The 23,861-nt window shown below is 46.4% G+C and overlaps 1 protein-coding gene across 1 annotated transcript in view; it reads left to right on the forward strand.

Annotated features, from left to right (window-relative positions):
* The first annotated feature begins 461 nt into the window (after positions 1–461).
* LOC137431655 (ceramide synthase 6) overlaps positions 462–23,861 on the forward strand; it is a 117,980-nt gene continuing 94,580 nt past the window's right edge. The window contains exons 1-3 of the mRNA XM_068123217.2: positions 462–776; positions 1,719–1,941; positions 10,781–11,004. Of these exons, the coding sequence (XP_067979318.1) occupies positions 1,909–1,941; positions 10,781–11,004 (257 nt within the window). The 5' untranslated portion in view covers positions 462–776; positions 1,719–1,908. The remainder of the gene's footprint in view (positions 777–1,718; positions 1,942–10,780; positions 11,005–23,861) is intronic.

The following is a 23,861-nucleotide window of genomic DNA, read 5'->3' on the forward strand; positions in this document are numbered from 1 at the left end:
CCTAAACATACCAGTAAATCCACCAAGGAATGGCTGAAAAGAAAGAAATGGAGGGTTCTGGAATGGCCAAGTCAAAGCCCGGATCTAAATCCCATCGAGATGTTGTGGGGGGATTTGAAACGAGCTGTGCATGCAAGAAACCCCTCAAACATCACACAGCTGAAAGAATTCTGCATGGAGGAGTGGGCAAAAATTTCTCCCAGTCGATGTCAGAGACTGGTAGACAGTTATAAGAAACGCCTACTTGAGGTTGTTTCTGCCAAAGGGGGCAATACCATCTATTAGAGCCAAGGGTGTACTTACTTTTTCCACATGCGAAATTTGCATTTATGATTATTTAAATTATACAATGGACTACAAAATGTAAATGCTTCATGATATTTGTTATATTATATCACATTTATCTGTCAATATTGTTGAAATGAAGATCAAATAGCTGTATGTTGAAATATGTTGAAAAAGTCAAAACTTTACATGGGGTGTACTAGAGTCCCTGTATAAAGAGAGTTGCGCCATGCGCTGACCCGAGATTTCTGGTCACGTGATTTCGTGGCGCCATTTTGTGTCTAACTTCACCGTGCGTGAACGTCAGCTTGGTACGGGAATGTTGTTTATTGCCAAACAAAATGACTGGTTGTTCTGCTTTTGGTTGTTCAAACCAATCTGGGAAATATAAGATGTATAGATTTCCAAGTGATAAAGTCAGAAGACAAATTGGGGAAGCGAAAGTCAGACGAAAGAGCTGGAAAGCGATCGACTCCTCGAGACTCTGCCAGGTAGGCCCACGCCGCTTGATGATCGATGTTCAAAAGCAATTCTATCTGCTCGGTTTTTTTTTGGTTGGCTGTCCGTTGAAAACCCTTTTAAAGGGAAGTGATTTGTGTTTGTTTATAATCTTCAAGGAGCTGATCAAAAATGCATTTCCGTGGGAAGAACCCTGCTCAATTTTTTTCGGGTAGTCCTAGCGGACCGCATATTGTCATTGATTGATGAAATGTCCCGGTACAGTGACATTGCCTGGTCTGCGGTTGGGTAGTCTGTGGGCAATGTCACTGTACTGTTTCAGAGGGAATTAATTTTGATTTTATAGGGGTGGGAAACCCATGGTCCGTTTTGTTTTCAGTTGTCTGTCCGTCCATTCAAAACTTATTCCGAGGCAAGTTATTTTTTTGGTTTAAAATCTTTAGCCTAATCGGCAATCATAAAAGCAATTTTAGGGGGGGACCTGCTCAATTTTTTTGCGGGTTGTGCAGCCATCCATACGTCCAAAATTTGACGAGTTATTGTTTGCTTTGTACAGTGCTCATGCATCTTGTGGCATATTTGCTCAAATATTTCCCACCCCGGGATTTATGGCCAAATTGTAGTGATGGAAGATTTTGCACATTGGACAATCCCTATATATTTAACCTGGTGAGAGCTATCGTTCCCAAAACATACAATATTTCTAGGTGATTAATGCAGTAAAACAGGTGTATTTGTGTACCCACATTTAAAACTGGCTCAACTTTCAAAAGCTGTTATCCCTGTTTGATATCAATATACATGTGGTCGATAGAGCTAGCGATTTGTCTGGCCATCTTCCGGAAGATTGTCCATGTGATTTTCTGTTGTGGGAAGTACTAGTACATGACAGCTCATTAAAATTAAACTGTGTTGTGTTAGAATAAAAATTTCAATAAATAAATACATCAAGGACACTCATTGTATGATTGCAGGAACATTTCGATGTGAATCAGTTTGAGAGGGGGCGAGCTGATGACAAAAAGAGGTTGAAGTGCTCTGCAGTTCCAACAATATTTAGCTACCGGAAACCCGTGAAGCTGCGCAACTCCCCCAAGAAGCGTGGACCGTCCAGAACTGAGAGACTACATCTACCAAACTTGTCCGACCACACCTACTCCACTCATGAACGTATTGACTCCTCAAATGAATCTCAATGTAAGAATTGTTTTATTTATTACAAAATCATGGCAGGACATGTTCAATCAATGACATATTTTAAACGATTACAAAATGACAGGCATGTGCTTGTCTATATTTGTATAGCTGGACGACGTGCGACTAGACGAACCGTGCACACTGCAGGTATTTTTTAAAGTTTTTTCTCTGTTTAATTACGGCTTGGCGCAGTCGAAAATTAAGTGTTAATTAAGTCGCCAGCTATGAAACATATTAATCGATCAGGCAATATCCATCAGAGTTCTGGGCAAGGGTGTAGTAATAAATGAACGTTTCAATCTTACTAGATGCCGATGACGTTTTCCTTATGTCAGAGACAGAAGCTGACTTGCAGCTTGTTAAATCATTACAATGGAAATTGAATATAAATGTCGATAAAACTAAAGTTGTACACTATAGAAATATGGCAATACCACGTACAGAATTTGTTTTAAGTGTGTTAGACTATATGTCGGCTGGAAGTCCTACACCGGAATTGCTCTCGGCACCCTTTTAAAAATATTGGATATGCCCACACTCCTTTCTAAAAGTTATTAAAATTCAGAGAACGACAGCATTGGTTTGTCTTACTTATAATGTTAGCTCTTATATGCAGTGTTGGCTTGTAATATGCATTGCCATACCACTTTTAATATCACTACACAGCTCTTTTTCATGGCAATAGCTGAGTTTTTGACAAAACAAATATCACCTGTATGTAATAATAAGACAAAATATGTGTAGTAAATTTTTTTTTAGCGGGTTTAGAATATATCACCCCATATCGCGAATGTACATGTATATCTAATCCGACACACTTAGACACAAAATGGCGTCCAAATTTGAGTTGACACAACTCTCTTTATACAGGGACTCTAGGGTGTACTTACTTTTTCACGTGACTGTATATGCGCGGGAGGAAGAAAGAAGAAGAGGAAGCTGAAGAGCTTCCCTGTGGTCCCGCCGCAGTCCTCAAACCTGTGTAAAATAAACTCACACGAAAACAGATTTACAAATGTACAAAAAGAACAAAAGGGTTTATTAAAAGAAATGCCGATAACAAGAAACGCGACAGTAAACTAAATTCCTAACCGGGACGTCCCCCACACCAGACTTAAAACACTGACAAATGGGGAGGATAAACTGGATAAAATAATAGTATGGGTTGTTTAGTGCACTTATCGCTGATCAGCTCGTGGGGTCTCGTCAGGAATCGCCAAGGCTCCGTGTGCGCAGTCCGGACCCGGTGGTGTTCTTGGCAGGAAGAAGGCCGCAGTCCACTCACTCGCGCACTGCCGGGCCTCACCGAGCGTCTCGCTCACTCCGGCCTCGTCACGCTGTCGCGCTCGCCCACGCGTCATCTCTGCCTATCAACTACAGCTCTCAATGCTCAGGCGCCAGACGAACAGGAGAATGGTGTGACAATGCCAGCACACAACCACTTTTGCTGGTAAAGCTACCTGTGACCGGGAAGGCAGACAAAAAGGATCCAAAGAGGGAGAGAAGAGAGAGAGAGAGAGAGAGAGAGAGAGAGAGAGAGAGAGAGAGAGAGAGAGAGAGAGAGAGAGAGAGTTCTTTTATCGTCGGGTCGTGACGTCACCGGCGCTTCTCCACCAATGCTCGCAGGTCACCACTACCTTGTCCAGCTCTCCACCTATCATCAGGTTGCTTCTTGCACCTGCCTTCCTGTTGGTAAACTCCCGCCCAATAGCGAGTTGCTTCTTGCTCTGCCCTGGCCAATCACGGCTCCTCGAGGCATGTCTTCGGCCTGCCTATTTTCCGTGGCGATGTAGCTGGCGCGTCCAAATGGCCATGCTCAGAACTGGCTTCCGGTTGGTTTTATTTTGGTTTAATTAATGGGCACTTCCTGCGCCAGTGTCTCTTGCGGTGCCATAAGGGATAAAGGATAAATCACATAGGGTAAGACGTACAAGGGATAATTTATCCTTATGCCCTGAGCTAGTTAACATGACCTGCCCCCTCGTGACGGGGACAGATATACACTTATCCGACATCCGGGCTAAACAAATACTTATTACATGGGGTGATTCTACCCGACATCCGGAGCATGTTAATTTATACATCCTACCTGTTCTAAAGTATCTCTACCCTACCGACATAACAATATTTAGTACCACAAATGATACAACGATACCCTTTGTTTGATATGATGCAGAAACTCATAAAGTTTCTTTATTTTCATGTCTGGTGGTTTAATGTGAAAGAAAATGGCGACGCCACAAGAGAAAGCCCAGTGTGTCCAATGGTTCATCAAGATGAGATCCGACACGCAAGTTCAGCGTAATTTCCTTACAAGGTACAGCCATTGAACGAGTGTGTGAGTCATTTCAACAAAATCCCAGAAAATCAATCCGACGCACATAGAGAGAGCTGGGTCTACCAACCACAACTGCTGTACACATGATTTTGCATAAAAGACTGAAGCTTTATGTCTATAAGGTGCAGATTCGGCAGGAACTCAAACCAAATGACGGACCCAAATGAAAGGCGTTTGCCACAGAAATGCTCAGTCGCATAGAGGATAACAAAGATCACCTGAAAACGGTCATGCTCACAGACGAAGCTTGCTTTAATGTATCGGGGATGGTCAACCGGCACAATGTGAGGATCTGGGGCTCTGAAAACCCCCACGTGGTCATTGAACACATACGTGACAGCCCAAAGGTCAATGTGTGGTGTGGCCTTCTTCATGACCGCTTGGTCCGTTTTTCTTTGTGGACGATACAGTGACCTCAACCATTTACATGAACATGTTGGAAGGATTCGCCTTCCCACAAATTGAAGACCTGCAAAGTAAAAGAAGACCTGCATGTGGCCAATCGAGCATAAAAGTTCACCAAAAAAACCACTAATATCTTTCTTCCAAGATATTTATTTAAGAGAAGGACAACGATTAAGTGTTAAGTTAAGCCATATCTATGAATTAAATCAAACACGAGTTTCTGTGGACCTTTAAACAAGTAGTGAGACTTTCTTTTAATTGTATCACCCCACAAATAGTTCAGAAAATGTCCCACAGAACATGGCGCGTAATTACCTGTGCCACCAAAGGTGGATGGAGGTTATGTTTTCACCCCTGTCTGTTTGTCTGTCTGTTTGTCTGAACAAAATATCTCAAAACGTTGTGGATGGATTCGCACGAAACATGGTGGAGCGGTTGGGTATCTGACAAGGACGATTCGATTCGATTTTGGTGAAGATCTGAATATAGATTCGTAAATGAGAATTATTTAATTTTTTAGTTATTCTTTGTGGCGGGCACAAGGGACAATAATTCCGCGCACCAGTGGGTGGCGCGAGCGTCCAGGCGGGGAACGAAAACGCATGCCCCGCCTTTCGACCGATCGGCCACGCCCGGGGGCAAGGCGTGGCCTCGGGACATATATGCGGGCTCTAAGCTCGAGCCCGCCCAGTGCTGAAGTGCGAGCTCTTAATAAAGACTCTTTGTTTGTACCAACGCGTTGTGGCCTACCTCTCTGGCAATCGAGTCGTGTGTGCACAGCACCACACTGGTGACCGCGATTGGTTCAGCCGTTGCTGACCCCCAAACGCGCCATGGCTACCAACGCCGCCGCCATCAAACTCCCTGAGTTTTGGGAAGCGCAAGCCGACGTTTGGTTCGTGCAGGCCGAAGCTCAATTTCAGCTCCGAGGCATCACGATGGACGAGACCCGGTACTACCACGTGGTCGCCGCCCTTGGGCCCGGCACTGCCGCCCGAGTCGTGTCCATCCTTCGGCGCCCGCCGGGCGACAACAAGTACGAGGCGCTCAAACGTCTCCTCCTCGCCACGTTCGGGCTCACGGAGATCGAACGGGCTGACCGCCTCCTGGACCTTCCCGCCCTCGGTGACACACAACCATCCGTCCGGAGGAATTTCATGCTGTCGCTGCTTGGAGACCAGCGCCCGGATTTCTTGTTCCGCGCACTTTTCCTCCGCCAGCTACCTGCACAGGTGCGCCTCGCGCTGGCCGGTTCCAAACTAACGAAACCCCGTGCCCTGGCTGGAGAGGCCGACAAGTATTTCGCGGCCTGCGACACGCGGTCGGTGTACGGTGCTGCCGTAGTGGCTCCCGGTGCGGGGGCTCCAGCGCCCCCTGCTTCCCTCGTGGCCGCTGCTACGCCCCGCACACTACCGCCGCCGCCACCACGACCGCCGCCGACACGGCCGCCGCGGGGGCCACCGCCGCAAACCTGGTGCTACTACCATGCCAGGTTCGGCCGCAAGGCTAAAACGTGATGCCCGCCGTGTTCTTTTGACAGGTCGGGAAACGACCGGTGCTCACTTGCGGCCATGAGCGTCGGCCATTCCGGCAGCCTCCTGTTCATCACGGACACCTTGTCCGGGCGCCGTTTTCTTTGTGACACAGGAGCGCAGGTAAACGTCCTCCCTGCCTCCACGTCCGACAAGCAAGCCGCGGGCCGGGGCCCCGCTTTGCTTGCCGCCAACAGTACACCCATCCGCACATTCGGGAAGCGCTGCCTCTCCCTGCGGTTCAGAGGGCAGCGCTTTCAATGGTCGTTCGTGACCGCCAGCGTGCCAATTGCATTGCTTGGTGCGGACTTCCTATGTGCGAATGGGTTGTTGGTCGACGTGAAGCGCAGACGGCTCGTCCAGGCCGAAACCTTTAGCTCCCTCGCTTGTTCGCTGAGCGGCTCGTTGAGCGGCTCACTGAGCGGCTCACCGAGCAGCTTGCCAAGCGGCTTGCTGGAAGGTTCCGTCCCGGCGAGTTTAGTTTGCACGCTTCCAGCCGCGGACGACTTTACCCGCCTCCTAGCCAGTTTCCCGGCCCTCACGCGGCCCACCTTCTCAGCGGTGGCCGTTAAACATGGGGTGGAGCACCATATACCCACGGTCAGGCCGCCGGTCTACGCCCGGGCACGCCAACTCGAACCCATGAAGCTCGCCGTGGCGAAAGCGGAGTTCGCCACGCTGGAGCGGCTGGGGATCGTACGGTGCTCCAACAGCGCTTGGGCTTCTCCTCTGCACATTGTGCCGAAGCCCGGCGGGGGATGGCGGCCGTGCGGGGACTACCGCCGGCTCAATGATGCCACCACCCCCGACCGCTACCCGGTCCCGCATATCCAGGACTTTTCCGCTCGGGTGGCAAACACGACCGTGTTTTCCAAGGTGGACCTCATCCGGGGCTACCACCAGGTCCCCGTACAACCGGGCGATGTCCCGAAGACGGCCGTCATCACCCCTTTCGGCCTCTTCGAGTTCCTGCGAATGCCTTTCGGGTTGAAGAATGCGGCCCAGGCGTTCCAACGGCTTATGGACAGCGTCTTGCACGACTTACCTTTCTTCTTTGTCGACCTGGACGACATCCTAGTCGCGAGCGCGTCCCGGGAGGAGCACCTGCTCCACCTCCGCACGCTTTTCGAATGCCTGGGCCAGCATGGCCTAATCATCAACCCCGCAAAGTGCCGTTTCGGCGTCGCCACCATCGACTTCTTGGGGCACCGCATCACCAGGCACGGAGCCGTCCCTTTACCGGCCAAGGTGGAGGCAGTCAGGGATTTCCTGCGACCCCGCACGATCAAGGGGCTCCAGAAGTTCCTGGGCATGGTAAATTTTTACCACCGCTTCGTGCCCCACATCGCCCGGCTCCTCCGCCCCCTGGACGAGGCCCTCCGGGGCAAGCCGGGCAAAGATCACATCGCCTGGTCGGAGCCGATGGCCGCGGCATTTGCGGGCGCAAAGCTGGCCCTGGCCAACGCCACCATGCTGGCGCACCCGGCGCCCGATGCGCCGATCGCCCTCACCACCGACGCGTCGGACTACGCGGTGGGTGCGGTGCACGAGCAGTGGGTGCGTGGTGCTTGGCAACCACTGGCGTTTTTTTAGCCGGCAGCTTCGCCCGCACGAACGCCACTACAGCACATTCGACCGGAAGCTGCTCGGGCTCCACCTGGCGGTCCGACACTTCAGCCATCTGCTGGAGGGCCGCCTGTTCACGGCTTTCGTCAACCACAAGCCCCTTGTGTTCACGATGGCCAAGGTCGCCGAGCCATGGTCGGCACGGCAGCAGCGTCACCTCTCTGCCTTGTCCGAGTATACGACGGACATGTGTCACGTGGTGGGTAAAGACAACCCGGTGGCGGATTGCCTTTCCCGGTCCGTCGCGCACGCGGTCCACCTCAGGATTGACGATGCCCGGATGGCAGAGGACCAGACCGCCGACCCCGGCATCCAGGCCTTGCGGACCGCCGTCACGGGCCTCTGTGTCACCGAGGTGCCGTTCGACGCCGCGGGCGCGGCCCTCCTGTGCGACGTCTCCCTCGGCCGGCCTCGCCCCATCGTGCCCGCTGGCTGGCAGTGTTCGACGCCATCCACGGCCTGTCCCACCTGGGCACGAAGGCCTCCCAGGAGCTCGTCACGGCGAAGTTCGTCTGGCATGGCCTCAGGAAGGACGTCCGCGACTGGGCCAGGACGTGCCTCGCGTGCCAGCGCGCAAAGGTCCACCGCCAAACCCAGGCCCCTTTGGCCCCGTTTGCGGTGCCCGAACGTCGGTTCGACCATGTGCACGTCGACTTGGTGGGACCTCTGCCCCCCTCGCGGGGGTTCACCCACCTCCTCACCATGGTGGACCGCACCACACGGTGGCCGGGGGCCGTCCCATTGGCGGCGACGTCTGCGGCTGATGTGGCGCAAGCCTTCATCGCCACTTGGCTTGCCCGGTTCGGTGCCCCCTCGGACATCTCGTCCGACCACGGCCCCCAGTTCACCTCGGAGCTCTTGGCCGCGGTGGCACAAGGGCTCGGCGTAAAACTACACCGCACCACGGCCTACCACCCCCAGTCCAATGGCCTGTGCGAGCACTTTCATCGCTCGATGAAGGCCATGCTCCGGGCCAGCCTCCGTGACGGCAGCTGGGCCGACAGGCTCCCCTGGGTCCTGCTGGGCCTCAGGACGGCGCCCAAGGACGACCTGCGCGCGTCCTCGGCGGAGCTGGTCTTCAGGCAACCACTGCGGCTACCGGGCGAAATCATCCCCGACTCCACGGCTCCTTGGTCCGCGGCGCAACAGCGCTCCGCCCTTCAGGAGACCGCCCGGAGGTTTGCCCCGGTGCCGACAGCACACCACGGTTGCCCGTCTTCCCACGTCGCCCCGGAGCTTCGCACGGCGGTGTACGTCTTCGTCCGGCACGACGCCCACCGGGCACCGCTGCGGCCCCCGTACGACAGGCCCTTCCGCGTGCTGGAGACCGGGGACAAATATTTCACCGTCGACATCGGCGGTGCCCCGGATCGCATCTCCGTGGACCGCCTCAAGCCGGCCCACCTCGATCTGGACCACCCCCCACAAGCAGCTCTGCCTCCGCGTCGAGGCCGCTCCCCGGCGGTCGGACCCCCCAGCCCCCCAGCCCCGCTACCCCCCAGCCCTGCACGCATCGCCAGGGGGCGTTTCGGCTGGGTCATCCGGTTTCCCCGCAAACACACCCTTCAGGTGCGCGGGAATTCTGGGGGGGTGCGTGTGGCGGGCACAAGGGACAATAATTCCGCGCACCAGTGGGTGGCGCGAGCGTCCAGGCGGGGAACGAAAACGCATGCCCCGCCTTTCGACCGATCGGCCACGCCCGGGGGCAAGGCGTGGCCTCGGGACATATATGCGGGTTTGCGGGCTCTAAGCTCGAGCCCACCCAGTGCTGAAGTGCGAGCTTTTAATAAAGACTTTGTTTGTACCAACGCGTTGTGGCCTACCTCTCTGGCAATCGAGTCGTGTGTGCACAGCACCACATCTTCACCATTGGGAGATAGGGCCAAAAACGATACATAGCAGGATCGATTCAATTTTGGTGAAGATCTGGATCCGGATCCAGCCAGTAGAATTTTTAAGTGATTCTTCACCATTGAGTGATATGGCCAACCAGGCAGAGTTTGCTCTCTTTTGATCGTGCCGTTCTAGTTTTTGACTGTAATGACAATGATGGAGCACAAGCAGATCCACTGGATACTTAAGGCGTGCCGTAAGATGTGTAATACAGTAAAAGAGTACTGCAAATGTATGTGGTATAACTTGTAAAACACTTCAATGTTATCAGCTAATATGATAAAGGCAATGTCAATTTTTTACATGGGGTGACAAGACATTGTGGCCACCATCTACAGTGTACATGAGTCACGACAATGTAGTTCGTGGCTGTGCCTTCGACATCGAGCACAAATATTTCTTGCCTCAATGGTGTCAATCATGGTTTGGCAATTGAATTATTTTATAATTTGCAGGAGGCGTAAATACACCATCGCGAATCGACAAAAGCAATTAAACTAATAAAATTCATCAAGCAGTTATAGCCCGCATTGGAGAAACATTAGGCTGCCTCAGCTGTTGTGCAATTCTTACCAATGAGGATCCAGTAACGAGAGATAAATAAATAATACCTCACGTCCCCATTCATTAAATGCCGTTAGTCCAGGAAGCGGAAATGCGTCATCTTATTGATTCCTGAGTGATGGGGAATTATATATTGCATGAACTCTGCAACGTCAGTTCGTGCTTTTATTGTGGTTTCCTCATATTTTCTTCGCAAATATATAAAGCATTTTCAACAGTTTTTGCAAAGCAAAAAATACCGCGAGCTTGAGCCATTTCTGCTCGTTTGCTCAGCGATCTCCGTGCGCTTTACACCAGCATTGCATGCAACATGAACCTCCATCGTGTGCAACATGAATATCCGCGTGATATGTAATATCGACACATGGTACCGAACGAGTTGTACGATTCACATTTATCCACAGAGGATGTGATACAGTGGAAGCTCGAATCCTTTGCACGACGCATCGCACTCCTCCCCATAACCCTCCTCCCCCTTCAGGACTCGGCAATCTGTCTCCTCCCGCGCTCTTCGTCCGCGGCTCTTGCCGCCGCAATGGCGTCCTTCAGCGCCTGGATGTGGGACGAGCGGTTCTGGCTGCCCGCGGGCGTGACATGGGCCGACCTGCGCGGCTCGCCCGGCGCTCCCCTTCCGCAACCCAGCGACCTGTGCCTGGCTCTGCCCCTGGCGTTCGGCATTTTCTCGGTGCGATTGCTCTTCGAGAGGTACGAAAGCGTCGCTCGGGGGTTTACTGGGACTCATGCGGTGCACGCATTTTGTTGACGAGTTTGGACCCAGCAGGACGGTGCAGATGCAGCTGCAAAGAGGGCATGTGCCACGCAGACTGGCACCGACCTGGTGGGTTTGTCTGTCCGTTGACTCCGTTCTCTGCTGCTGCTGTTCGCAGCACGAGAAAGTAGAAATAAATAAATAAATAAATAAACGGCATGTTTAAGATGAAGTTGTGAATCCACCAATGATGAGTTACCTCGTGGATTCCCCGTGGAATCCCGGTTCATTTCTGTGTCATGTTGATTGCAAAATCAGCACGTGCTTCGAACATGTAAGACGAGAAGTCGTTTTTCTGCAACTCGAGGGGAAGTTGATGAACACCTCGAGGTTTTTACTTATTTATATAAAAACATAGGGGCAGTACCCCTGACGCTCACCTGGTAGAATAAACAGTATACTGCACTGACTAAAGGTATTTTAAACTAATTTCAATGGTTGCTATAACACAGAGAAGCATGTAGATTGTAGAATCATACTAACATAATCATAAAACTTTAAACAAACAAAAAAAAAACCTATTTTGGGGGGCAACCCCACCCCCCCCCCCCTCCTCCCACCCCGTGTACCTCCTCAGACCACAATTTTTCCATTGCCTTGAACAAACATTGATAAATCACGGATGATGAAGGTTGTGGAAATCACGGATGATGAAGATTGTGGTGAAGTTTCATCAAAATTGTGTTTGTAGGTTCTGAGAAAAAAGCAAATACCTATTTTGGGGGGCAAGCCCCTCCCCCTCCCCCTCCCCCATAGACCATCTTAGACCCAGATTTTTTTTAAATGCCAGGAACAAACTTTGGTACAACAAGGGTGATTAAGGTTGTGGTCAAGTTTCATCAGAATTGTGTTTGTAATTTCTGAGAAGAAAGCAAATACCTATTTTGGGGGGAACCCCCCCACCCCCCACCCCGTATATCCCCAAAGGGCAGATTTTTTTTTTATGCCGTGAACAAACTTTGGTACATCACGGGTGATGAAGGTTGTGGTCAAGTTTCATCAAAATTGTATGTGTAGTTTCTGAGGAAAAAGCAAGTTCCTATTTTGGGGGGTCAAACCTGGATACACTTTAACCCCCGATAGACCCCCTTAGACCCCGATTTTTTAATGCCGTGAACAAACTTCAGTCACAACACAATAAATATAATTTGTGCCAAATTTGGTTGTAATCCCATCAGCGGTTTCGTAGAAGAAGTTTCAAGTGTTTACGGACTGACGGACGGACATAAGCTCCCCTGAACTTCATTTCAGGTGAGCTAAAAACAAAAAAGGGAAACGCGATTTCGAGTGATCACGTGTTTGTACATATCTCACATTCGGCACAAAGACATTAGCATGGAGCCATGGACATCATTCGTGTCCTTTCGCATGAATTGCATGTGCATACAAAGATGTATGTCATTGGGTACCTGGTTGCCATGGGAACCTGTTTTCCTAGCACCATGAGCCAAACCCATTTTAAAAGACTAATTTGTGGTCCCTGTCATGGACTTGAAGAGGATGTATTTATTACTCTGCGCTCTCGTATACTCTACAAGTGTGTACGCTTCACAAGTTGACATTTTTCGAATTACCTTGTTTGTCAAACCGCGTGACGTATGTCAAATCCGCTCCCAACATGCAAGCCGCAAAGGCAGCTCCTTTCAAAAGACACCGTGACACATTTTGACCTCCCCATGTGACTGCTCACAAGATAGCCAGCTTAATGGTGCTGAGATCATAAAGTGTTTCCTTTTCTACACAGACCCTGCCTTGTCCAGCACCTCGGCGGAAGTTTCCTGGCGTGTTCTTCTCGCTCAGTGTTTTGAACTAGACGATACGTAACGTGAGACGTTTTGGCATCTTTCACCGTGATGTCTTGCATCGTCGTCTTGGTGCGTGTTTCAGTTCGTTGTTTGTAAATATGCCACACGTGGTCATCAATGAATGAATGAATTCATTAATTTCTTATCTTGCGCTTTTTAATTTTTTCATTGCAACTTTTATATTGAGGAGTTCAGTGTGAACATCGGTTTGAGGCAGGGAAGCTCTCTCAGCCCAGGTCATGTTTATCATGGTGATGGAGCTGGTAAGCAGGAAGGTGAACATGAGGGGTATTCTGGGGAGGATATTTTATGTGGACGATCTGGTTGTTGTGGTGGAGTGTGAGTGGAAGATGTAGGAAGTACTGGGGGAGTCGGAGGGAGGCATTTAAGAAACATGGGCTGAAAATGAGCATGGAGAAGACTGAGGTGATGTGGGTTGGGCAGCAATGAAAATAAATGAATATCAGGTTAGAGGGGAAAGAGCTCAGACAGGGAAATAGGTTTGAGTATCTGGGGGGAAGTGACTTTGGATGGTAAGTCAGAGGCAGTGGTGCGGAGGAGGATTCAGGATGGTGTGAATGCATGGAGGAGGGTGGATTGTGTAATGACAGACAGAAAGATATCAAGGAGATTGAAAGGAAAGGTTCTCATGTCGTGTGAAACGCTGGCCTACCTTTACGGTCTGTAGACTGTGGCACTGACAGAGAGACAACAACAGAGGTTGCAGGTTTGCGAGAACAACTGGGTCAAGAGGATTGCGGAAGATTGAGGGAGAGGTGGATGTAAGGAGGATGGATGAACTGACGGGGGAGATTGGTGTGCAGATGGGCTTGATGGGGAGATTGATGAAATGCCAGATGAGATGGGTTGGGCATTTGGTGTGGATGGGGGGGGAAGAGATAATGCCAAAGAGAGTGGATAGGTTGAGGGAACAAGGTAGGAGGAAAAGAGGTCGACTGCGGATGAGATGAGATGAGAGGATTGTGTGAGGAGGGACATCAGTCAGATGTGGGTGGTTTGAGAATGGAGAAAGTTGTCTCTGAGGATAGGGGGAAGTGGAGAGGTTTCATGGTCAAGGCAGGGCAGAAGCTTGGTACTGTTGGACATCACCCCTTATAAAGGGAGGAGAAGGAGGAGAACGATAGAGATAGAGAGAGACAGAGACAGAGAGAGACACAGAGAGAGGTGTGAGCTAATAGGATAACTTAAGAGGTTTACAAACTCACTTTGGAGGTATTTAACCTCGTCCCAGCTATAAAATTCCACCCTGGTCTCTCGAATGCAGGGGGATGCCACATGTGTGTGCCCTCCATAGGACGTTAAGCCGGAGGACCCATTTGCCAGCACCGGCCATTGCTGGACATTAAATATCGAATGGTGTCTTTCGCGAGGTATCGCCGCCTAGTCAAATTACAAAATTTGTTCTCTGACCTGCTGCTGGAAAGGCAACGGTAAACTACTCAGCACAATCTTTGCCAAGAGGTTTATTCGGTAGCACTGAGTGTAAAGATTATGGTACATTGCTGTTCAGGAGATGACATATGTACTTGTGAATGTTAGTCCCACACCCTCGAGAAGCATCGGGTCCCCACTATGTGTCATGAACGTTTCTATAGTTGTTAATTTACCCTCGGACAAATTACTCCTTCATTGTGCAGCCCAAGCAGCCCTCAATCAGGTTCTGGGCGTACGACGTGGCAGATAATGATGCACTTTTAAAAGTTTTTTTTAACCATGGGATCTTCAATGTATACAAGTGAATGCTGGCGGGTGGAACTGCAAGCTGGATGTGCTCTCTGAAATACGGCCTACTCATTGATACAATACACTGATGGATTTACAATGACTCCTGCGAAACACCAAGATGACAGTTTGTAGTCAGGTTGCGCAATACACCCAGACCAGAAAGCTTAAAGGCGTTTCCTCTGAGTCACCAGGCCAGTGCACAGCAAATATAATGTGAGCACAAATGGTGGTAATTTTTACACATCGTCATAACCTCACCCCACCACCTTATCTCACATTCCTCTTTTATACAGAGGAGATATTGGTACCACGTGGTGCATTTCCTGGCTTCCATCAAAAAAATTCATGCAACGTTTACACGCATTAGAACAATGTGGTTAAACCTGTCGAGTCTGTTTTATGAACATTTTTTCCTAGAGAGCAAACCATGTACCAAAGGTGCTGAACAAACATAATTGATGACGTTCGATGCAAATAGTATGTGGAGCACTGATATATGTATATATATATATATGATGGCTTGGGATCGTAGGATCCTGGGTTTGAATCCCGGTGATCGCTGAATTAACGCCAGGGGGGTTGACTCAGCCTGTCATCCTTCCGAGGTCGGCAAATTGAGTACCAGTTCACTGGTAATTCCCTGTGTGTGGCGAGAGGCGACTAACAGGGTTGGCGGCAGGAAGGGCATCCGGCCATAAAACATTGCTTCAAAAAAGGGACCAAGGTTCCCGAAAAAGGCCAACCCCTGCTCTGCGGGGAAAAATGGCCTCTAAAGGTGGTTCTTTCTTTCTATTCAGAAAGTATTCCGACCCCTTCACTTTTTTCACATTTTGATATGTTGCAGCCTTATGCTGAAATCGTTTAAATTCATTTTTCCCCTCAATCTACACTCAATACCCCATAATGACAAAGAGAAAACAGGATTTTAGAAAGTTTTGCAAATTTATTACAAAGAAAAAACGGAAATATCACATTTACATAAGTATTCAGACCCTTTGCTAGGACACTTGAAATTTAGCTCAGGTGCCTCCCATTCCTCTTGATCATCTTTGAGTTGTTTCTACACCTTGAATGGAGTCCACCTGTGGTAAATTCAATTGATTGGACATGATTTGGAAAGGCACACACACCTGTCTATATAAGGTCTCACAGCTGCCAATGCATATCAGAGCAAAAACCAAGCCATGAGGTCGAAAGAACTGCCTGCAGAGCTCAGAGACAGGAGGCACAGATTTGGGGAAGCCTACAAAAAAATTTCTGCTGCATTGAAGGTTCCCAAGAGCACAGTGGCCTCCATAATTCTTAAATGGAAGAAGTTTGGAACAACCAGGACTCTTCCTAGAGCTGGCCACCCAGCCAAACTGAGCAATCGGGGGAGAAGGGGCTTTGTAAGAGAGGTGACCAAGAACCCGAAGGTCACTCTGGCTGAGCTCCAGAGATCCTGTGTGGAGATGGGAGAAACTTCCAGAAGGGCAACCATCACTGCAACACTCCACCTATCTGGGCTTTATGGCAGAGTGGCCAGACGGAAGCCTCTCCTTGGTGAAAGACACATGTAAGCCGCTTGGAGTTTGCCAAAATCACCTAAAGGACTCTCAGACTGTGAGAAACAAGATTCTGTGGGCTTTCATGTTCTTTCTGAATGTTCTACTTTCTGAATGCACTGTATATGTACACACACACACAGGTTGAACCTCCTACATTGACGAGGAAGCAAGGCACAGATTGAGTCTCACCCCAGCAATTGCTGCACAACCTGTTAGCAACAAGTGTAGCCTGCCACACTGACACATTGTCTCTGCCCTGCTCTTCGGCTCATATATATATATATATATCGCTGTTTAACATGGGAAAGTACAGGGTGCCACAACACATTCCATCACCATTGTGTTTGTGGAAGTGGAGGTAGTCCTGCAGATCTTCCGGTCTGCACTTTGGATGGCGCTTGGTTAAATTGGTAAGGTGCAGCTTAGAGGGCTCACGGTCAGTGCAAGTTGAAACTCTCACCCCACCAAACTTTGTCTCGGCCCCGTTTGAAGGCTTCAACAGATTGAGCATCCACAACATGCCGGGAAGACTGTTCCTGTATTTTACTACCCTCTGACTGAAGAAACGTTTTCTCACGTCTAACGTGCACCTCGGCATGATAAGTGTTTGAGAGAGGGTCGATGCATTCAAGGGTATTCAGTTGGAGGGAAGAAATGCAATCTAATCTGGTCAATTCAGTGTGATACCTTCAATGTTTGGATCATACCAACTTGGTGGCGAAAGTAGAAAAGCCAATGCATATTCAAATGCCCGAGCCTAGCTCTGGATGGGAAAGTTCAAGAAGTATGGAAATCATCCTTGTAGCTCGTCTCTGTGCCTTCTTAACTTCATTGACATCCACCTGTAATCTAGGGTGCCAGGCAATGTTGCCACACTCCAACAATGGGTGTTGGATCACAGGGAGGGTTTCTTCATCCAGACTCACAAAGGATCGTTTGATGAGCCCAAGTGTTTGGTTGCCTTGTTAACCTGAACTGACACATGGTTATGGAAGTTCAACTCCCTATCCGTGATTGTTCCAAGGTCAATCTCCTCAAGGACTTGCTGCAACTCTGCATTTCCCATGCCATATGGTACGACTTGGTGATACCTCCAGTCCTCCACCCAGGTGCAGTCTTGCATTTATTCAGATTGAAAGGAAGCAACCATAGCTGTGGACCATTCCATGGCACTCACACCTTGCTTAGCTTGACGCTGTGGAAGCCAAGGCCTTCAAGACCATTGGAACCTTCTGTGATGAAGCTCGGTCTATGGGCCGATCGCTTTTCCATCGCAGACAGGTCGGCGGTCTCTTTTTCTTCTTCCGCCTCCTTTCTGGTGTTGCACCCTCTGCCTTCTCCATGCTTTGTTCCCACTCCCCATGTTTCTGCAGAATGCATTTGGTCTACCATGAACCCTCTTCTAGTGAAACTACCTAAATCCAGCATCACTCACCTCCACTCGTTTCTTCATCTTTTTACCCACCTATGGAACCAGCTTCCACATTCTCTTCACTCTTATACTTCTTTACAGATGTTCAAGAGAGCTGTTCATCACCATCTCAGATCGTCCCCCATTCCAAACCATGATATTTTCTACCCCCGTTAAAGCACCCCTCTCTCCCCAAATTTCGAGTTTTTCCTTCCTGAGAGTTTTCTTCTGTATCCATCTTGCCCACCCAATGCATCTTCTCCTCCACCTTATTACCCCCTCGTTTTTCTGTTGTTCCTTTTGTTCTGTTAAGTCCTGATCCATTGAATGTTCTAGCTCTTCCATGAGACTTGACTTTGTGTTCAAAAAACCGTCTCTTTTACATCCGAGTTACTTAAAGTGAGAAATTGCCGGAACCATTGCAGCTGCTTCACCAATATAGGCAGGCATGCTCAGTCACAGTTCAAATCTCGCGGGATGTGAGACGAGACCTCAAAAATATTTTTTCATCTCCATAGAAAGCAAAGGAGAGCAGGAATGTGTACGACGATCGGATAAAACTAGTTGAATCAGATAATCAGACTCCAATGCTAGTAAGTAGTGGGCCACAAAGTTACAAAAAGAGAGCGCGTTTACGCACAATCACCATCAGCTTTTTATTCTGTCGTTGTTCCTTATTTTTTGCCTTGGAAAACGCCTTGAATCCCTGAAAGCCCTGATCCGGTACTGACCAGGATGGAAAGGAATTGTCAATCTTGGGATGTGCAAGAAGACAATGATGTGCAGAAATTGTTTCTGTACATCAACACATTATATAATAATTTCTATATTATACGTAATATTTTTACAAAGGTGGGCGGTCCGCTTCGAAAGTCCGCTTATCCGCTTATCCGCTGCAGCGGACTAACGTTTTCGAAGCGGATAAGCGAATCGGAACAACCCCCGGAAACCGAAGCGGATAAGCGTAAGCGGACTACCGAAAAATTAAAGCGCATCGCGATTCGCCAAATCAGCTGTTAGCCTGAGCTGTTACTCTAGAATTGTGAATATTTATTTAAGTGAATAATAAGTGAAACCCTAACAACTCGGCTCTTGCGACATAACGCATTATATCATAACGTTATGTTCACGTCATGGTTTACGACATGGTTGTAACATAACGCATTACATCATGACGTTATGTTCACGTCATGGTTTACGGCATGTTCACGACACCATGACGAATAAACGGCAGTCCGTTGGCCCGCCATCTTGTTGACTTGTTTGTGTCTGAATAACCAAACGTTACAGCTCTCGCCCAATCTCTTCCCGCTCGAGTTCCGTGATGCTTGGGTAACTCTATTTCTCAGGCATAACACGCCGCTCCCGAGCTCTGCCTCGGTCGAGCGCGTGTTCAGCTACGGGTCGGACATCCTCAGGCCTAAGAGGTCGGCCCTGGCTGCACCGAACTTCGAGGCCCTCGTCTTCATGAAGGGCAACCTCCAAATCCTCAAGAAGGCCCACGAGGTGGAGGTGGAGGAGGAAGACGAGGACTAGTCAACAGACTGCTAGTCTGTTGACTAGTAGACTCTCTTGTCAAAGAAAGGATGGGCAAATTGATTTTTCTTTAATGTTACTTGCATATATTAAAATTATATTTAAATTAACTGTAGAGTAGAGTAGAGTCGAGTGGAAAACTTTATTTCAATAAATTTTGAATAAATTTTATTTAAATAAAAATGTATATTTTTGATCTTAAAAGCTTTGTTTGTCTTTGTAGTAGTTAGAAATGGCTATTTAGGCTTAAAAAGCATTAAATTCCCTTTAGAAACGTCAAAAATCGCTTTAAAAACGTCGAAGCGCTTTAAAAAAATCGAATCGAAGTGGATAAGCGGATAAGCGGTAAGCGGACTAAGATTTTCGGCCGCTGAAGCGGATAAGCGAATCGGACTACACGGGCTGGCGGAGCGGATAAGCGGTAAGCGGACTTAAAATTTTCCGAATCGCGCCCACCTATGCGTAATAATAATATCAGGGTCGCCAGACAGCTCGGATGGCAGAGTGCTGGCACGGTTCACCAGGTGACCTGGGTTCGTTTCCTGGTCTGGGCGTGTAATATTCCCACATATGTCAATGAATTATGTTATATAATCCCAAAAATCAAAATGCATGTTCATGTGTACATTATATAATGCTTTCCCAAATGTGTACATATATAATGCTTTCCCAAATGTGTACATTATATAATGCTTTCCCAAATGTGTACATTATATAATGCTTTCCCAAATGTGTACATTATATAATGCTTTCCCAAATGTGTACATTATATAATGCTTTACCAAATGTGTACATATATAATGCTTTCCCAAATGTGTACATATATAATGCTTTACCAAATGTGTACATTATATAATGCTTTACCAAATGTGTACATTATATAATGCTTTCCCAAATGTGTACATTATATAATGCTTTACCAAATGTGTACATTATATAATGCTTTACCAAATGTGTACATTATATAATGCTTTCCCAAATGTGTACATTATATAATGCTTTACCAAATGTGTACATTATATAATGCTTTCCCAAATGTGTACATATATAATGCTTTCCCAAATGTGTACATTATATAATGCTTTCCCAAATGTGTACATATATAATGCTTTCCCAAATGTGTACATTATATAATGCTTTCCCAAATGTGTACATTATATAATGCTTTCCCAAATGTGTACATTATATAATGCTTTCCCAAATGTGTACATATATAATGCTTTCCCAAATGTGTACATTATATAATGCTTTCCCAAATGTGTACATTATATTAATGCTTTCCCAAATGTGTACATATATAATGCTTTCCCAAATGTGTACATTATATAATGCTTTACCAAATGTGTACATTATATAATGCTTTACCAAATGTGTACATTATATAATGCTTTCCCAAATGTGTACATTATATAATGCTTTCCCAAATGTGTACATTATATGATGCTTTCCCAAATGTGTACATTATATAATGCTTTCCCAAATGTGTACATTATATAATGCTTTCCCAAATGTGTACATTATATAATGCTTTCCCAAATGTGTACATTATATAATGCTTTCCCAAATGTGTACATTATATAATGCTTTCCCAAATGTGTACATTATATAATGCTTTACCAAATGTGTACATTATATAATGCTTTCCCAAATGTGTACATTATGTAATGCTTTCCCAAATGTGTACATTATATAATGCTTTCCCAAATGTGAACATTATATAATGCTTTCCCAAATGTGTACATTATATGATTCTTTCCCAAATGTGTACATTATATAATGCTTTCCCAAATGTGTACATTATATAATGCTTTCCCAAATGTGTACATTATATTAATGCTTTCCCAAATGTGTACATTATATAATGCTTTCCCAAATGTGTACATTATATGATTCTTTCCCAAATGTGTACATTATATAATGCTTTCCCAAATGTGTACATTATATGATGCTTTCCCAAATGTGTACATTATATGATGCTTTCCCAAATGTGTACATTATATGATGCTTTCCCAAATGTGTACATTATATAATGCTTTCCCAAATGTGTATATGATATAATGCTTTCCCAAATGTGTACATGATATAATGCTTTCCCAAATGTGTACATTATATAATGCTTTCCCAAATGTGTACATTATATAATGCTTTCCCAAATGTGTACATTATATAATGCTTTCCCAAATGTGTACATTATATAATGCTTTCCCAAATGTGTACATTATATAATGCTTTCCCAAATGTGTACAATGTACATTATATAATGCATTCCCAAATGGGTACATTATATAATGCTTTACCAAATGTGTACATTATATAATGCTTTACCAAATGTGTACATTATATAATGCTTTCCCAAATGTGTACATTATATAATGCTTTCCCAAATGTGTACATTATATAATGCTTTCCCAAATGTGTACATTATATGATTCCCAAATGTGTACATTATATAATGCTTTCCCAAATGTGTACATTATATGATGCTTTCCCAAATGTGTACATTATATGATGCTTTCCCAAATGTGTACATTATATGATGCTTTCCCAAATGTGTACATTATATGATGCTTTCCCAAATGTGTATATGATATAATGCTTTCCCAAATGTGTACATGATATAATGCTTTCCCAAATGTGTACATTATATAATGCTTTCCCAAATATGTACATTATATAATGCTTTCCCAAATGTGTACATTATATAATGCTTTCCCAAATGTGTACATTATATAATGCTTTCCCAAATGTGTACATTATATAATGCTTTCCCAAATGTGTACATTATATAATGCTTTCCCAAATGTGTACATTATATAATGCTTTCCCAAATGTGTACATTATATAATGCTTTCCCAAATGTGTACATTATATAATGCTTTCCCAAATGTGTACATTATATAATGCATTCCCAAATGTGTACATTATATAATGCATTCCCAAATGTGTACATTATATAATGCTTTCCCAAATGTGTACATTATATAATGCATTCCCAAATGTGTACATTATATCATTCTTTCCCAAATGTGTACATTATATCATGCTTTCCCAAATGTGTACATTATATCATGCTTTCCCAAATGTGTACATTATATAATGCTTTCCCAAATGTGTACATTATATAATGCTTTCCCAAATGTGTACATTATATCATGCTTTCCCAAATGTGTACATTATATCATGCTTTCCCAAATGTGTACATTATATAATGCTTTCCCAAATCCAAAAATCCATTTTCCTGATGGTGTCTTTTGGTGAAGTGTGAGAAAATTAAACATTTACAGCTGAGCAAAAGGGAATTTTGAAAGGTTTTCTTGGAATGTCCATTCCAGGTTGACCAGTGATGGTAATATAAATGCTTGATAATTATCAGTACAGGAAATTGATAAAATCTGTCTAGTTTGCATTCACTCTGTATCTTGCTTGCTTAAACTTGCTTAAGGCCATGTATGCATTTATCAGTATCTACTTGCTTGTTCACTTCTTTAGTTCCAAAAATGTTTAATTTCACTCAATCAGTGTTATGGAAAAACACTTTTACAATGGGCAAAGGGAACATCCACACTCACTTCGAGTTTACAAGATGAGGGTCGATACTAAATCCCCCTTCAGGCCTTCAACCTCACCATTATCTTAGTGGCATCGCTATATTCACTTTTGTGAAATAGATGATTATAAATCATCATCATCATCATCATCATCATGTACCATACTCTATACAGAGAATTGGTTCTGCCAAAGTCGTTTCCTGACTAGGGTTACAATCCTGGATGGATCACCACTATGACACAGTAAGTTATGGCACTAACTTGTAATTTGCTCATGGTACCGGCGATAGGTCGCCTACTCTTTGTGAAGGACACCGTGGGATCTTTAACATCTACCAACTAATGCAGTAGACAGGACCCAGGCTAGACACCTTAGAGGCGAGTTTGCGTACCTCTATGTCTTGGGCCTAGGCCATCTTGCAGCCCATTGCAAAACTGGTTGAAATATATTAGTTGTATTTGATAATACTAGGGCATTGCCCGTACTATATCTATATCTAAAATTATATCCCCCCCCTCTATTTACATGAAATGGTTTGGTCCAAAGCGAACGGCTTGCGAGTACGGTGACAATCCCCCCCCTCTATTTACATGCAATGGTTTGGTCCAAAGCGAACGGCTTCCGGAGTTTGGTAAAGAAATCGCCATCGCGTGCACAAACGCGCAGGAAAGCGAATGAATCGCAAATTCGGTTTTATTAGTTTTAAAACATAGTTTAACGCCAACATAGTTTGCAAACGTGAAATAAATGAATACGCTCTCAAATGTGCCATCCGAGGCAGAGTGTGCCCGCCACGTTCGGCACACGCGATCGTTCGATGCTCTCTGATTGGTTGAATCGTTTTTTGGACATAGCTCGGTAAGTAATTGTCCGATTAATATGAAACCTTGAAAAGGCACATCCTCGGGTCCCCAGCAATATACCTGGCAAGTTAAAAGTATATCGGACCCGTGGTTGTCGAGAAACAGCGGTCACAGACAAACAGACGTACAAACGTACAGAGATTACTGGAATTATAGATAGATATTTATGTAATTTTAAAGAGACATATCGCACGGGTCATCCCCGAGGAGTGAGTAAGCAAAAAGCCGTGTGCGACTCAGAGTAGGAATGCGATGTTTGTTGGTGAGTGCCCAATCACAGATTCCTGGGAACCATGTGTCTGGAAGAGGGAGCCGACGATTTGCTGCTGCCGAGTT

This window comes from Myxine glutinosa, chromosome 7 (genome assembly GCF_964187855.1).
Source record: "Myxine glutinosa chromosome 7, kmMyxGlut1.1, whole genome shotgun sequence".
NCBI classification, from domain to species: Eukaryota; Metazoa; Chordata; class Myxini; order Myxiniformes; family Myxinidae; genus Myxine; species Myxine glutinosa.